General features: G+C 34.1%; 2 protein-coding genes across 3 annotated transcripts; one reads left to right on the plus strand and one right to left on the minus strand.

The window, feature by feature from the left end:
• The first annotated feature begins 653 nt into the window (after positions 1–653).
• Positions 654–14,104, plus strand: LOC144841521 (citrate synthase, mitochondrial-like). The gene is made up of 10 exons (XM_078697881.1): positions 654–794; positions 4,671–4,718; positions 5,368–5,475; positions 5,906–6,103; positions 9,869–10,057; positions 10,663–10,859; positions 11,371–11,500; positions 12,037–12,138; positions 12,331–12,540; positions 12,666–14,104. The coding sequence occupies exons 1-10, from the start codon at positions 744–746 to the stop codon at positions 12,828–12,830; spliced, it is 1,398 nt and encodes a 465-aa protein (XP_078554007.1). The 5' UTR covers positions 654–743; the 3' UTR covers positions 12,831–14,104.
• Positions 14,105–14,796: 692 nt separating this feature from the next.
• On the minus strand, positions 14,797–16,315 carry LOC144841522 (10 kDa heat shock protein, mitochondrial-like). Of its 2 annotated transcripts, XM_078697883.1 has the most exons (5): positions 16,122–16,315; positions 15,648–15,806; positions 15,254–15,343; positions 15,049–15,140; positions 14,797–14,995 (listed from the first exon to the last, which is right to left on the minus strand). In XM_078697883.1, exons 1-4 carry the CDS (start codon positions 16,122–16,124, stop codon positions 15,090–15,092), a joined length of 303 nt encoding a protein of 100 aa, XP_078554009.1. In that variant the 5' UTR covers positions 16,125–16,315; the 3' UTR covers positions 14,797–14,995; positions 15,049–15,089. The 2 variants fall into 2 exon arrangements, with proteins under 2 accessions (XP_078554009.1, XP_078554008.1); XM_078697882.1 differs by having other exon boundaries at positions 14,797–15,140; positions 16,122–16,279.
• Positions 16,316–16,602: the final 287 nt, after the last annotated feature.

Consider the following 16,602-nt stretch of genomic DNA (forward strand, 5'->3'; position numbering starts at 1 on the left):
ATTACACTTTATTAGTATTTGTATCCAATTTTAACATGGTTTGGGGAACGTAATAGCTCAGACTCAGAATAGGTTTTTTTTTCTCAAAGCGTGATTGTTAGATGTATTATAATTTTAACATTTTCGAGTTCAAACTTCAATATTTAAACTGATTAATAACCTCTGCCAGGCATCATCACGACATGGTCTTCTAACACGCATACACCTCACAAACATTACCTATCCAAGACCATCTCAACACAACATTTATTACATTATAAACTCATTTATTTATATGATATAACTTTCTTCATCGCAAAATGCAAAATGATGTGTTCTTGGAAATTCAAATTGCAGTTGTTCGTGCTAAGTATCGCGTTTTCCTATTTTAACAAGCTAAAACATTTTGTTTTTTTTAGTTCCAAACTATGAGTTTTCCTACACAACAAATAAAACGCGATGTTTAAAAGAATACAATATGTATACAAATGTAGGGCATGTTTGTTAGAAACTGTCATGCATTATAATACATTTAAATTTACAGTGGCCAACGATTGTTCTCTTGTTCCTGCCACATAATTTGCATAAAATTCAGGTGATTAACCCCGACGATTTTCGTAATCATACCACCGCCTATTGAATTAAACATTTGTAGCGCCCTCTAATGACTTTCCTTTTTTATAGTGTGTGTGGTTTTTGTACCAGATCTCTCCAGTATCTGCGTCTAATTAAAAGTTATTTTTTAAGCAGTAACATTTTTAAACATGTCGTTTATTAGAATATTCTCAAAAAGCGTTTTGCGTGTAAACACAACGGTATGTGAAACTTACTCATTTTGTTACGGTTGGTTTAAATAATTGAATTAAATATCATGCATTTCAGATCGCCTAGCCAGCCGGCGGAGCAGGCTAGGCCTACCAGGCCACTACCCCGCTGAATGGTAGACGGGGTTGCTCCGACCTATAAAATAGTCTAGAATACAATGCTCTGCTGGACTCAGGCTGTCGTCTAGGTGGGGCCTAGCCTGCCTTTGGGTCTAAATCTCCCAGGCATATCCTCTAGGCTCTGGTAACCATATAGTTTAGTCCTACTCTGGGCCACTGTATTTCCTTTTTTAATTTTAGTAAAGTGAATTTCAGTCAAATTATATTTGCAACAAACTTAATTAGTGATTTGTATTGTTTTATTGGTTATTTTAATACAGTTTTAATAATACAGGTTATGGTCTGGGTCTTATCACTAGGATGCCAGCCTTCCGTCGTTCAGAAAATTAAGAAGGATCTCGGCTATGCCTAAGCCTGTGTATTTTCACTGGCCTAGCACGGCAGAATAGCTCGGCGGAAGAGCGCTACTATACAGTAGATATTACAAGGTCATTATGTCATAAGTTCACTGGCACGTCAACGTAAATGTCCACTTCTTAATCTAAATGTTCATATATCTGTCAGCGATTAACAGTTGACTACAACTTGTTGGAGCCTGTAGAATAATACCAATTATTAATCAAAATTGTATTCAAAATACAACGCCATACAACTATTTCTCCCGTATGGGGGCAAATAATGGCAAATGCTGTGAAATGCAATATTTTGCCATGTAGCCATGTGTGACAATTCACTTTTCATGAATTGGTTGTAGTAACAGTACCAGCGCAAGTAATTTGACGCACAGCACCTTCGTAACGGTATGGTTGTATCCTGTACTTAGGCAAAAAAGTCAATATAAGTGTGCCGGTATTTCATGTTGTAACTACTAGCTAGTAGTAGTACTGTACTGTAGGCTATATATACTTACAGACACCTAGTAGATCCTTGTCATAATTAAAGGATATTGTGAGTCACATGATATTTAATAATAAATTATTCACTAATCACATGCATGATCAAGAGTTTCCCTGCAAATAATCAATAATCATGTTTTTATTCCTCATGAAAATAAAACATTTTATATTTTACCTAACAAGAATATTTCTACCATGGTACTTATTAAATATTACATTAATTTATTTGTATACAATGCGAAATAGGGAATTCAATCAGTTCCTTAAATTATAAATTTTAACCATATTGGAAAAGTAAATATATTATTAATTTTTTATTGATTGTAGGCTCAATTACCATGTCAATGAGATTTAATAAATAGCTATTGATGTACTGTACAACATGCAATTTATGTTGATAATCAATAAGAAATGGCAATTATGCTGGTACCATTTTTTAAATAAAAAAGCATTTTATTTAACTTAATGATATTCATTCTCAATTGGTAAATTTGTTGACTCTGTGCATATTTGATAGGAATTGATTGTGTTATTGAGGGGCATTGTATTGTATGCTGTTGGTTAACTTGTTGCATGGTACCAGAACCACCATAGTCCACACAGGATGACCAGCCCACCTTTATATTACTTTTCCTTTCCAAACCCATGGAGTTTAGTGTATACTACTAAATAATCTAAAAACTAGAAATTTAGTATGCAGTGTTGTCACTCGTCTTAGCATTTTTTTTCTTCCTTCAACATTCCCCCCCCCCCCTTTTTTAAAGGGGCGGGGGGGGGGGGGGCGGGTGGCAATTCATAGACGTTAACAGAAGACAATGCTCTATGTTAGTTAGCTTTTTTGGGCGAAAACTGTACATTTTTGGATAAATTGTCAGATTTCAGAGAGATTTCATGACATTTTTTAAAAGGAAAGGATATTATGATTCAGATCCTACAGTAACTAGCTGTTACAGTGGTACATAATCCTGCAGATTTGACTCATGGATGCACTCAATGTCATTAAAAAAAATTAAGAGATTAAAAAAATAATTTAAGATAGTTATTATGGATCTGATGATATTCTGGCATACAGTATCACAGACGCGACTACATGTACTGTAACATAACATGCTACACTTGCTACATGTTGTAATTAATATTTAAATAACCAATCAAATCGCAAAGATTGTTGACGCCTCCTTGAATAAAACTAAATCAATGACCCTATGTCATAGTATCTGATCTCTTAAAAGGTCAAAGTCAGTGACATAATATCCCATGGATCACATGACCTTGCTCTATAAATCCCTTTAATAATTTATATCAAGATTTCCTGAACTGTACTGTGATTGTGAGAGTGAAGCAGCAATTGTCAGGCTTTCATAGTGCGCATCATATTATGTTAATTCATTGTGTACTTTACACATAACATTACTGCTGTGAGGAGGATAGGAGATGCTACCAACGAGTAATCACTACTGTACTGATGAACTCCAGTCAAGATAATGACATTTCATTTTCTGTAAAGTTCAAAGTTCATTCTTTATTTTTGTGCAGAATTTTAAGACTCCTATACAATGGGCGTGTTTATGTGATGAGTATTGTTAAAATCACAGTACCAATGTGTATTTGAGAAATAGTATAGATACTTGATTTTATACAGTGAAGATTGTTCTTATCTGTTTTTAGTTTGTATATAACAGTGTATTAATATTATTATTTATTGATAAATATTACTGTTGAAATATTGTATTATCTTGGTTTTACAGTAGAAACGAACATTAAATAATTTAATAATGACTTTTAATAACATGATTTATTTAATGTTTTGATGTAATATTTTACCACCCTAATGTTTTTACTGACTGACATTACAATCCACTTTTTATGACACAATATGTGAGAGTGATCTACATTTTGTCATTTATAACATTCTTCCTGGTCTTAAGGTTTTTATTATACCTGTACTACTAGTATTGTTAATACTAATACAGTCAACTCTCCCAATACCGGACACCTTTGGGTTGACTATAGTAAAGAATTCTATTGTACCTAGATTACTGTGTATTGTGGTGAAGTTTTCTAAATCTGCAAATATGTAAAGGTTTCAAGTGTAATTTACAGTATTAGTATAAAAAACAGCAAAATATTGTTTATTATACTGTAACTATGATGTTCAAACTAAGCTTAGAATACAGCACTTTCATATTTGCCTCATCTTACGTATAGTGGCATTACTCGGTTGTAGTATAGGTATAACACCGAAATACCAATACATTTTCTACCTTATCTATTCCCTTTTTTTAAGGAATCGTATGGCTTGCCGCATACATTACAGTAATCATGCAATACATGAATATGAATATCGTATAAAATGGCATTATTGTAAAAGAAAATGAAATATGTAACAACCATCAATTGTGTGAATGCTGTACAATGCTATACTGTACAATGCTATACTGTACTATGCTATACTGTACAATGCTATACTGTACAATTCTGTACTGTACAATTCTGTACTGTACAATTCTGTACTGTACAATTCTGTACTGTACAATGCTGTACTGTACAATGCTGTACTGTACAATGCTGTACTGTACAATGCTGTACTGTACAATGCTGTACTGTACAATGCTGTACTGTACAATGCTGTACTGTACAATGCTGTACTGTACAATGCTGTACTGTACAATGCTATACTGTACAATGCTATACTGTACAATGCTATACTGTACAATGCTATACTGTACAATGCTGTACTGTACAATGCTATACTGTACAATGCTATACTGTACAATGCTATACTGTACAATGCTATACTGTACAATGCTATACTGTACAATTCTATACTGTACAATGCTATACTGTACAATTCTATACTGTACAATTTGTTCACAGTTGAATTCTATTATTGTTTCTTTTTTTTGTGTAGAATTTCCTCCCTGCAATTTCAAGTGTACGCAATGTTTCAGATTCAACAGTAAGTACTTTATTGATTTTAGTATTAGAATAGTTATGAATTATTCATGCCATGATGCGAGCACAGTATCTATTGGTCAGTGCTAAGCTTCACTGTACTTATACGACTCATCAATATTATAATAGGAAGCCTTCTACTTGAGATGACCGATAAGCAAACTATTTCATGTTAGTTCATTGTGCGCATGTGAGGATATTGGGACGCGATTCCTCACTCCCCACCTCGACACAGTTTTGATGGTTTCTTGTTCCAGGGAATGGCCGACAACACATCGATTGACATGACCTAGTTAGGTAGTCGAAAGCTCCCTACCGTAGTGGCAAACCGTTTGTACTATATTTCCTCTTAGTTAACCCATGGGGCCTGACACTTGCTTCCTTTGTGCTGGGACACCTAATTATCCTGAAGTGTTTGCCTTAAGTGATACCTTAAGTGAAATAAAAGTAATGAGTAATTACTCGAATATGCTGCCTCCTCTCATAGATTTAATGTATGTTTGTTTGTATGTTTAGTGTTGGACCATATTTATTCAAATAAATGCCTCGCTTTGAATAAACGACGACGTCCCGTCGAATAAACGCATAGAACATTGTTTGAAATAAAAGTAATAATTTCTTATGCCATTCCTCATTTATATAAATTATTTCAGAATTTGAAAGAGGTGTTAGCAAATCTCATTCCAAAACAACAACAAGAGGTAAAGGAGTTTAGACAGAGCCATGGAAATAAAGTGATAGGTGAAATTGTAGTGGACCAGGTAAGATACAATTGTTATCATTTAGGCCTGTTTCTTTGGCCAAAAGTACTACAGTACCATACGGTATTTAAAAAAAATATGGTATATTTATTCATACAAATACAAAATGTATTGTTTGTCTTATTTATTGTCTTTTGTTCCTCTTTTTTGTTGTCATTGCTTTGGCATTGTTATATCATGTGACATGACATGACAGGGACCACCATTGTTTGTTTTCTCCATTGAATTGAATGATATTTGCTTTTATTTTTCTTTTCACATTTTATCGGTGAAATTTGGTTAAATAAATGTTGCTAAACAATTGTTGCCAAATGTCAGGGAAAAATTGTTTGCTTTGGAAGTGTTATGAATAGTAGCATTTGTTTACTGCTAATGATATCACAATTTTACTCCATGATTTAATTAATATATACATTTGTTGCTCTTATAGCTGTATGGTGGTATGCGAGGTATAAAAGGCTTAGTCACGGAGACATCTGTATTAGATCCTGATGAAGGTATAGAGTTCAGAGGTTATTCCATCCCACAATGTCAAAAGCTACTACCAAAGGCACCTGGTGGTGAGGAACCATTACCTGAAGGTCTGTTCTGGTTACTTTGTACTGGTGACGTCCCAACACAACAACAGGTAAGGGTAGCTGAGTAGTGGTATTCATACTTTAACAACACATTAGGCTGAACACCAACATTGGTAGTCCTAGTACCATGGCAGCTGAGCCTTCACCTGCTGATGATCTAACCTTTATTTCTAGCAAGAACACCAGATCATTGGCCTGACGTTCCATCTGAAGGATAACATAAAAGATGAGACATGCCTAGGAATGTGTCTATAGCACTGTTTACACTATCAAACTAGTTTGACAAAAAAAGTGTGATGTGCCCAAATTTGGTAGTGATATACCCAAATATGGTAGTGATATGATGTCATCATGTCCATATATGGGCAGATCACATTTTTTTGTCACATAGTTTGATAGTTTATACAGAGCTTAATATCAACTGTTTATATTATATTTAGTTATCCGCTTGGTATACCAAGCGGATAACTCCTTGTTATTGTATGGGATCAATAGTTTTTTAGTTATCCGCTTGGTATACCAAGCGGATAACTCCTTGTTATTGTATGAGATCAATATTTTTTTTCTGTATTATTCTTCTTTCCTTCCTTCCTTTTTGTGAGTCGCGTTCCTCTAAAATGTGTAAACATAACATTTCATAACTTTGACAACATATGGGCATTTACGTGAAGTTGTGCACCTCCTATTTTTGAATGACGTCATAGTTGCGCAACGTGACTTACGCGCAATTTTATGAATTTCAATGATTGATCATAGATTAAAAACCAAAAGTCATTTAGTATTGACACTTTGACAAAATTTAAGTCATATCAGGGGCAAACTTTCTACGGATTAAAAATGGCATGTTTCACAGGAAGTTACGCGCGCACGCGCATTTAAAATTTCAAAATGCGCAAAATTAATTTCTAATCAACTTTTTACGCGTTTCTTGTCATTTTGAGCATGTCAAAAATTCCCACGGGCGCGCAATTTTTTACGCGCGCGGTGCGCACATAGCGTTAAAAACATATTTTTTTCTCTTGAATTATATTTTTCAAGCCTTTCCTAGTGATTTTGAAAACAATTTAGACCTTTTCCAGTTTAAATAACGCCATACGAACACGTTGAATTAGACAATTCGTGCGCGTTTTTTATGAAAAAGCTTACAAAATCGTCAAAATTATGTCTTTTTTTAAACAGTCATAGTTTCTAAAGTAAACCGTTAACCGTTTATTTTTATTACAAAATCTAGAAGTTGATGAGTTGTAGATATCGGATCATGCATCAATAAGGCTAAAAAAACATTGTGACGTCATCGTATGGCCACACGAATGTAAAATATAGGATTTTTGTCTCTTTCGTTATTGCTCATCACATTCAATGGAGCGCATCGCGCTTATCTGTATTCCTTTTTCTCCTACATTTATATATTGTGTAGGTCAATCAACTTTCTTTAGCATGAGATAAAAATATTTTAATTTTTATGACGTCATCATGCCTAAAAATTTTAATTACGTGGGTCATTAATTTCATCTTTACAGTAAATTTTAATCTGTAATAGCTCGTAAGAATAAAATGTGATAATCACGATTAAAACGTTTTCTGGAAGCTATTGGATTGTAGATACGAATTCATGTAAACATTTTGCCAATCGGATGTTGTGACGTCATCATATGGCCAGTTGAATAAAAAAAGTAGTATTTTCATATTTTGCGTAATAGTTCATCACATTTAAAAGTGTGCGCATCTATATTTTACGTATTCAAATTTCTTCTACACGTTAATATGTTGTTCCTGAGATAATTTCCTTCTGAAATTGCTATCTAAGTGTTTCATTTTGATACCGTCGCCATGTTAAAAATTGGAATAAATGGCGGGTCCCGTAATTTCACCTATTCTACACTGTATGTAATATGTATACAGCTTATACTGTTTGCATGTATATACTATATGACACAAAATTCAGCACTAACAGCATATCATATTCTTCAGTTCTTGTCATAATGCCATAATCTTTATCTGTGTGCAATATTCCAACGTATGACGTGCACGTGGCGTTTGTCGTGGTGCGGATAACTAACTCGTCAAAGTGACGAGTTTCATGTCTAGTTTCTGTATTATTCTTGGATCCTTCCTTCCTTTTTGTGAGTCGCGTTTCTCTAAAATGTGTAAACATAACATTTCATAACTTTGACAACATATGGGCATTTACGTGAAGTTGTGCACCTCCTATTTTTGAATGACGTCATAGTTGCGCAACGTGACTTACGCGCAATTTTATGAATTTCAATGATTGATTATAGATTAAAAACCAAAAGTCATTTAGTATTGACACTTTGACAAAATTTAAGTCATATCAGGGGCAAACTTTCTACGGATTAAAAATGGGATGTTTCACAAGAAGTTACGCGCGCACGCGCATTTAAAATTTCAAAATGCGCAAAATTAATTTCTAATCAACTTTTTATGCGTTTCTTGTCATTTTGAGCATGTCAAAAATTCCCACGGGCGCGCAATTTTTTACGCACGCGGTGCGCACGTAGCGTTAAAAACATATTTTTTTCTCTTGAATTATATTTTTCAAGTCTTTCCTAGTAATTTTGAAAACAATTTAGACCTTTTCCAGTTTAAATAACGCCATACGAACACGTTGAATTAGACAATTCGTGCGCGTTTTTTATGAAAAAGCTTAAAAAATCGTCAAAATTATGTCTTTTTTTAAACAGTCATAGTTTCTAAAGTAAACCGTGAACCGTTTATTTTTATTACAAAATCTAGAAGTTGATGAGTTGTAGATATCGGATCATGCATCGATAAGGCTAAAAAAACATTGTGACGTCATCGTATGGCCACACGAATGTAAAAATTAGGATTTTTGTCTCTTTCGTTATTGCTCATCACATTCAATGGAGCGCATCACGCTTATCTGTATTCCTTTTTCTCCTAAATTTATATATTGTGTAGGTCAATCAACTTTCTTTAGCATGAGATAAAAATATTTTAATTTTTATGACGTCATCATGCCTAAAAATTTTAATTACGTGGGTCATTAATTTCATCTTTACAGTAAATTTTAATCTGTAATAGCTCGTAAGAATAAAATGTGATAATCACGATTAAAACGTTTTCTGGAAGCTATTGGATTGTAGATACGAATTCATGTAAACATTTTGCCAATCGGATGTTGTGACGTCATCATATGGCCAGTTGAATAAAAAAAGTCGTATTTTCATATTTTGCGTAATAGTTCATCACATTTAAAAGGGTGCGCATCTATATTTTACGTATTCAAATTTCTTCTACACGTTAATATGTTGTTCCTGAGATAATTTCCTCCAGAAATTGCTATTTAAGTGTTTCATTTTGATACCGTCGCCATGTTAAAAATTGGAATAAATGGCGGGTCCCGTAATTTCACCTATTCTACACTGTATGTAATATGTATACAGATTATACTCTTTGCATGTATATACTATATGACACAAATTGACAGAATTCAGCACTAACAGCATATCATATTCTTCAGTTCTTGTCATAATGCCATAATCTTTATCTGTGTGCAATATTCCAACGTATGACGTGCACGTGGCGTTTGTCGTTGTGCGGATAACTAACTCGTCAAAGTGACGAGTTTCATGTCTAGTTATATATTGTATCTTACCAATCCCTTTAATGGTGACTTGTGATTTGAGTGAAGATAAATAAAATAAAGAGAACATGCAGGTCTCGAACTTATGCTTTCTCGCTTCCAAGTCCAATTGATACCATTGTGCCATCTCACTGTAAACAATTGAAATGAATGGATATTAATATTCATATGTTTTGTACTTATTTAGACTGATGCGATATCCAAGGACTGGGCCCTTCGTGCCGATGTACCACCTCACGTTGTACAAATGCTTAACAACTTTCCCAACACTCTCCATCCGATGTCACAGTTCAGTGCTGCCATCACTGCCATGAACAGCGAGAGTAAATTTGCCAAGGCATACTCAGAAGGAGTGAACAAAGCACTCTACTGGGAGGTAATTTAAAAAAAGTTATTGTTGATCACATTGTTATGAGAATGGATACCTGTTTTTTTTCCACTAGGCGAATTTGTTTATGCGAATTAGCTTATACGCATACGTATTCATGTTACCATCTTTCAAATCCATCTCTGCGACGAATTCTAGTTCCTTGAGTTTTTCACTTAAACGAAATTGGAAGTAGATACAATTAAAACTACCATCTACTTTTTTGCGAAGCAAAAAATTGCACAACCAATCACGTTCATGAGCACTCATGCAAATCGAAAAGCTTAGCAGACATGTGATGAACATGAAAATCGCAGCTGATCATTTTTGTAGTGGAAAGGGTAGTGCGACATTTTCCTCTATGGGAATTTGCGCAAATTAATCTATTGGAAAAAATTCTTTAACTAGCGATCATTGCGTGTCATGCTTAGCTAAGTTTTTCATAATAGTAAAAAATTAATAAAAAGTTAATAGGAGGTGTTATATTGTTTTTACAATGCATTTCCATGTATAAATATGCCTGAAAATGAATATTGACAATAATCACTGGCAATAGATTTAAAATTTAACTATGCATAGTCAGTACGCAATTTGTTGTTTCTTATGTTTTATAGTACACATACGAAGACACAATGGACCTTATTGCTAAATTGCCCACCATAGCTGCTATCATCTACCGCAACCTTTATCGTGATGGCAAAATTGGCGTCATCGATGCCGATAAAGACTGGTCTCAAAATTTCACCACAATGCTTGGCTATGATGATCCAACATTCACAGAGCTTATGCGTCTTTACCTCACAATACACAGGTAAATGTTGCCGTTCATTGCTTTATCTATTATTTGTTTATTAGAATATTTTATTACTACTATATTTGTAACAATTACATTTTTATGTATATTTTTTTCACTCCTTTTATTAAAACATTGTCTGTCTTTGTATTGTGATTTTAAAGTTTTATTGTAATTTTTTTAATGTCTTTTTATGAATATATTTTAATCTATTGCTCTAAACAATAGGATCATACGTAAAACAAGTGCAATCTATACCTGATATATTTATTTATCCTGTATAAGTATGTTTATAAATATATATAGCAATTGTCCTGCCATGGATTTATTGTTCGTTATACAGGCAGTTATACCTCCCATACCTGTCATCCATGAAGTGGATGTGCTGTATCTCTCTATATCCCCTTTTTATACATTTTAACTTTCTTTTAGTGACCATGAGGGTGGCAATGTCAGTGCCCATAGTGTCCACCTTGTCAGAAGTGCTCTATCATCAACCTATTAATTATACATTTTAACTTTCTTTTAGTGACCACGAGGGTGGCAATGTCAGTGCCCATAGTGTCCATCTTGTTGGAAGTGCTCTATCAGACCCTTATCTCTCATTTGCAGCTGGTATGAATGGATTGGCTGGCCCACTGCATGGATTAGCTAATCAGGTATTGACATGTTATTTGTTGTCTTGTAGTTACAATGATTGTTTTAGAATACAGTGTGCAGTATTTCACTCAGAATTTCTGTTATGTAGCTATGGAGTAGGATACTTAATCTACTGCTGCCACATTGTGTGGGATCATCGCTTTTGAGGTTTATAAGAAATGTTGGGCCGGCTTGGGAATATCGCGTCTGTTGCTTTTTAGTCTGGATAGTGATGTAATGATAAGGGAATCGGATTAGTATGTGATAAGCGTAGGTTTCGAGTCTGCCTGTGCCATACTGATTGCATCCCTTACTCTCGTTTCCCTGTCCTTCATATGAAAAGCGAAGCTTGTGGTCCTTTTGAAACTCCCAACCTCATAGACATAAAGCATCATAAATCAGCTAATCAGATGCCAGTTTGCATTGTCTAACCCTCCCACTTCTTCTTGTTGCCTATTTCCTCCTCTAATGTATTATGTTATTTCTTTCTCTTACATTATTTCTATCTCGTACATTATTTCTGTCTCTTACATTTTTATATATTTTTTTCCAATAGGAAGTATTAGTATGGATTACAAAGCTTCGTGAAAAACTTGGCGGTGACGTGTCAGATGACCAATTAAAAGAATTTATTTGGAATACGCTGAAATCAGGACAGGTCTGTACAACATGTATATTTGTTGAAAAATATATATATATATATAATCATTCATTCCCTGTTCATTATGCTATAGAATCTTAATATTTAAATTAAATGCAACAATATACATGCAAATGCCTTCACCTTTGAATTAGAGGACCTAATAACGTTCCTTATCATGGCTTAATACAGTGTTTGAATTATTTTTAGGTTGTACCAGGGTATGGACATGCTGTACTACGAAAGACTGACCCACGCTACATGTGTCAACGTGAATTTGCATTCAAACACCTCCCAGGTGACCCTCTCTTTAGACTGGTAGCCCAATTATATGATGTGGTTCCAGATGTCCTCCTTGAGCATGGCAAGGCTAAGAACCCATGGCCTAATGTTGATGCCCACAGTGGAGTATTGCTTCAGGTAAGAATTGGGGTATTTAGACTGGATCCAAGATGGTGGATAATTTTAAAGGTTGTATTGTAACCTTCATTCATTCATGTAAACTTCATTTCATTATATTTTAAACCATGTTTGTCTTTTTGTAGCACTTTGGCATGACTGAAATGAACTACTACACAGTCCTGTTTGGCGTTTCCCGAGCTCTTGGTGTACTCTCATCACTCATCTGGGATCGTGCTCTAGGTCTGCCCCTTGAACGACCAAAATCTATGAGCACAAGCGGACTCAAGAAACTTGTTGGTTTAAAGTAGTTTTTTACAAAAGAATATGTTAATGCATAAATGAAATACACATCAAAATAAACTGAAAAAAAATTTAAATTATATAGTAAATAATTATAACTGAAACTAACTATCAATCTTATTTCAGCCGCAAAGTAGGTAGAATATGACCGGGTTAAACCGTCTTCATATAAACAAATTTAACTTTTGAAGATGCCTTTTTCTTGAAGTAAATAAACATCGACCAAAAACAAGGCACTTTACGTAATTGTATTACATTAAGCAATTTAGCTGGGATAAAATATATCCCAATTGGATAATTTTGTTACTGGATGCTTAATTTACTTGCGTACCAATCTTCAATAACAATAATAAAATATCTTTTCAAATGCATGCTGTTAATACAGACTTCAACTGAGCATGTGTAAAGCTCTGTCTACACTATCAAACTTGATGTGACAAAAAAGTGTGATATGCCCAACTATGGTAGTGATGACATCATCATGTCCATATATGGGTACATCACTTTTTTTTTGTCGCATGAAGTTTTATAGTGTAGACAGAGCTTTAAGATTCTTTAAGGCTATATCAGCACCTGTGACTACAAAAAAAAATGTGGGAAAGTTGCAGAGTTATTAATATCTGGGATTGTCCAAACGCAGGTGTCCATCTAGAATATGCATTACTATCCTGACACCTGTCTTGTCACGATCTCTAATACATGCTCATTCACTGGTATGCCACAATCCAGAACACATTATTTAGATGTCTGTATATTTCCAAACATGAGTGTACAGTAGTCCTATGTATATACATACCTTACCTCATACTGTATATATAACTAAAAATATTCCACCACTGTAGTAGGATTTTATCCCATTGAATATGATCATTTAACCAATTTGTTTAGTAGACTATGTGGTACCCTACGGCAGATATCTTAAGAGAAGCAAAAGAGAAGTGAAAGGAATATGGCATTGCTGGAGTTTACCAGATGCAACAATGCCACATCAATTAATATCACAAACATACCTGTGATAAAAACATTACAATTATATAACATTCATTATAATTTAATTACAAAGTGAAATTCAATTGAATAGGTTGTTTTATTTGTTGATTGAGTAATCCTATTGGATATTGTTTGCAGTTGAAAGCCTGGTAAAGATTTGTTGAATAGAGGCTGACATACATCTTAATAGATTGAATAGTGTTTTGAGTTATTTCATGTGTAATGTTCAAACTGAATATAAAATGTGTTTTCATCATATGCAATAAAGAGATTGATTTGTGCAAAAGGATAATTATTATAATAAGTATTGATTTTGCATTTTTTGGTTATTATTGTATGTAAATGGCTTAACCTGTAATGAACAAATTATGTATTGCCATATTGCCATTCTATCAACATAATGTATCATTATATCTATCAGACTATAGCTATGTTTAAAATTTATGCTCTTTATTGTAGTTTGGCTTGGTCTGAGATTAAAAGCCAAAAAAAAAAATGGTCAAACATAATATTCCCCCCCTCAACCCGACCACCTGATGTATCTCTGAAACATATACAATTGATTGAGGTACATTAGTGTTAACAACATGGAGGTCTAGGAGAGTTGTTGTTCATACAAGCACTTGCCACATGTACTCGGAGGGATCAGCTTAAAGGCTAATTCACACAGACAAACTCTGTGTGCCAGCAATATGTTTTTTATGCATGTCTCCAATGGGGCACCCCGTAGCTTTGTATCACACTGACCTGAACAAGTATTAAAGAGATTTCATCAAATGCCAGCCTGTAATTCACCACTACAGCTCTGTCTACACTATCAAACTAGTTTGACAAACAAAGTGTGATGTGTCAAATATGGTAGTGATATGCCCAAATATGGTAGTAGTGATATGACATCATCATGTCCAATATATGGGCACATTTTTTTGTCACATAAAGTTTGATTGTGTAGACAGAGCTTTAGACAAAACAAAACAGATCATCTATATAATAAGAACCTTTTATTCATGTTTATTAAAAAGGCAGTTAAACGCACATGAACCCATACAATTTGACATTATTTAACATTTCTATTATTCCTTGTTGCCAATTTCACCATAACAAATTTAAATTGTTTTTCATGTTGGTCATAACTATGTACTGTATTTACTATACTAATCAAACAGTCACAAAATTAGTAATGCTAAGTCATTGGTTTCACTTCAGCCTTCAGACGATCTTTAGCCAGGATTATACTTTGTATAAATAAATCTTTGTTTCTACAGGTAATGTTATCTTCATGATTCATACTTGGCTAGAATGTCTCCCTCTCTGAATAAATGGTATTCCTGAAAAAAAAAATAATGCCACATTATTACAATTTGGAACAGGCGTTTAGGGTGGTTATGCACTTGTCAATTGTATAACACACTATACAACAACAACAGCTCATCTTCCTCACCTTTTCATCAAGTGTAATTTTAGTGCCTCCATACTCTGGAAGTAGTACTCTGTCGCCAACAGTAACAGATACTTGTTGATTTTTACCATCCTATAGAAAAAAAAAATTCATAGTTAATACCCACAACCATAAAAGACTCAATGCTACACCACTACGCCAACCGAACCGAATCAGTGTTAAACTTTGTATATTATTTATTTAACTCAAATTTGCGCACACGACTGGGCCAGCCATGTATATGGCCTTGTTTAATTGACAAATCACGATCACATTTATTATATTAGTTCCACAGGTCTCTAAGAGTCTAATGCTGGGGCAATTGTATCTTAAGGCGAAACTGTAACCAGGCATGGTGTATTTTAAATCTGTAGGGAAAATGAAGTGATGAAATTACATCCATCCTTGCTCCTGGTCCTGTAGCTACCACCGTTGCATCAAGTACTTTAGCTTGGCCTTTCTGGGGAATCATAATTCCGCTCTTCGTTTTCAGCTCTGGCAGGAATCGTTCTACCAGTACACGATCAAACAGAGGACGGAAATTCTTCAATGCTGCCTATAAAACAAAAAGAAAATACACAATACCAACCAAATTAGATACATATCCATTGGATTACAGTTTAGCCCACACCTAGCCTCACTACAAAGAGGCACACATCCACAAGTCAAGTATCATCATCATTTGATTTTTGCTTGATTGAAGTTGATAGCCAGGGCGGCCTACTCAACTCAACTGATGATCATTGACCTATTCCCTGTCTGGCCTAGGCCTAGCTATAACATTAATGTTTTTGACTGACACAGAAAACAAAACGCTCGGTTTAAGCTATTTTTATATTCATTATAAAACATGCAATCAAAATTTACTCACCATTTTAAAAAATTCTGACAAATTATGCAATTATTCTAATTCAAAAAGCAACACAACTTTACTACCCTCCTTTCTCACGATACAAAATCACACATGGTGTCGACCGGTCGGTGTTCTCAATGCGCATGCGTAATTCAATGGTAATTTGCTGTATTAACTGCGATTTTATGCAATTTAGAAAACGCTCTAAAAATGTGCATTACTGCATGTAATGTTAAACAATTCTTTCTTTAATTATGTCAACTTTTGATTAACATTTATGAACGTAAATAAAATAACACGCAATATTAGAGTGCGGTTTCACCACACTTGATCCAGAATGTTCTTCGAAAAGATGTGCCCTGAAGCTGTATAAATAAATTCACAGTTTTAGTAACGATATCATTCCCTAAAATAAGAGTTTAGTAACTATCAATTGAACTATATTAATATAATAGTTTGTATTATAAATGATGCACTTGTGCGAAATTGATTTTATTAT

This window comes from Antedon bifida, chromosome 4, assembly GCF_963402885.1.
Source record: "Antedon bifida chromosome 4, ecAntBifi1.1, whole genome shotgun sequence".
NCBI lineage: Eukaryota > Metazoa > Echinodermata > Crinoidea > Comatulida > Antedonidae > Antedon > Antedon bifida.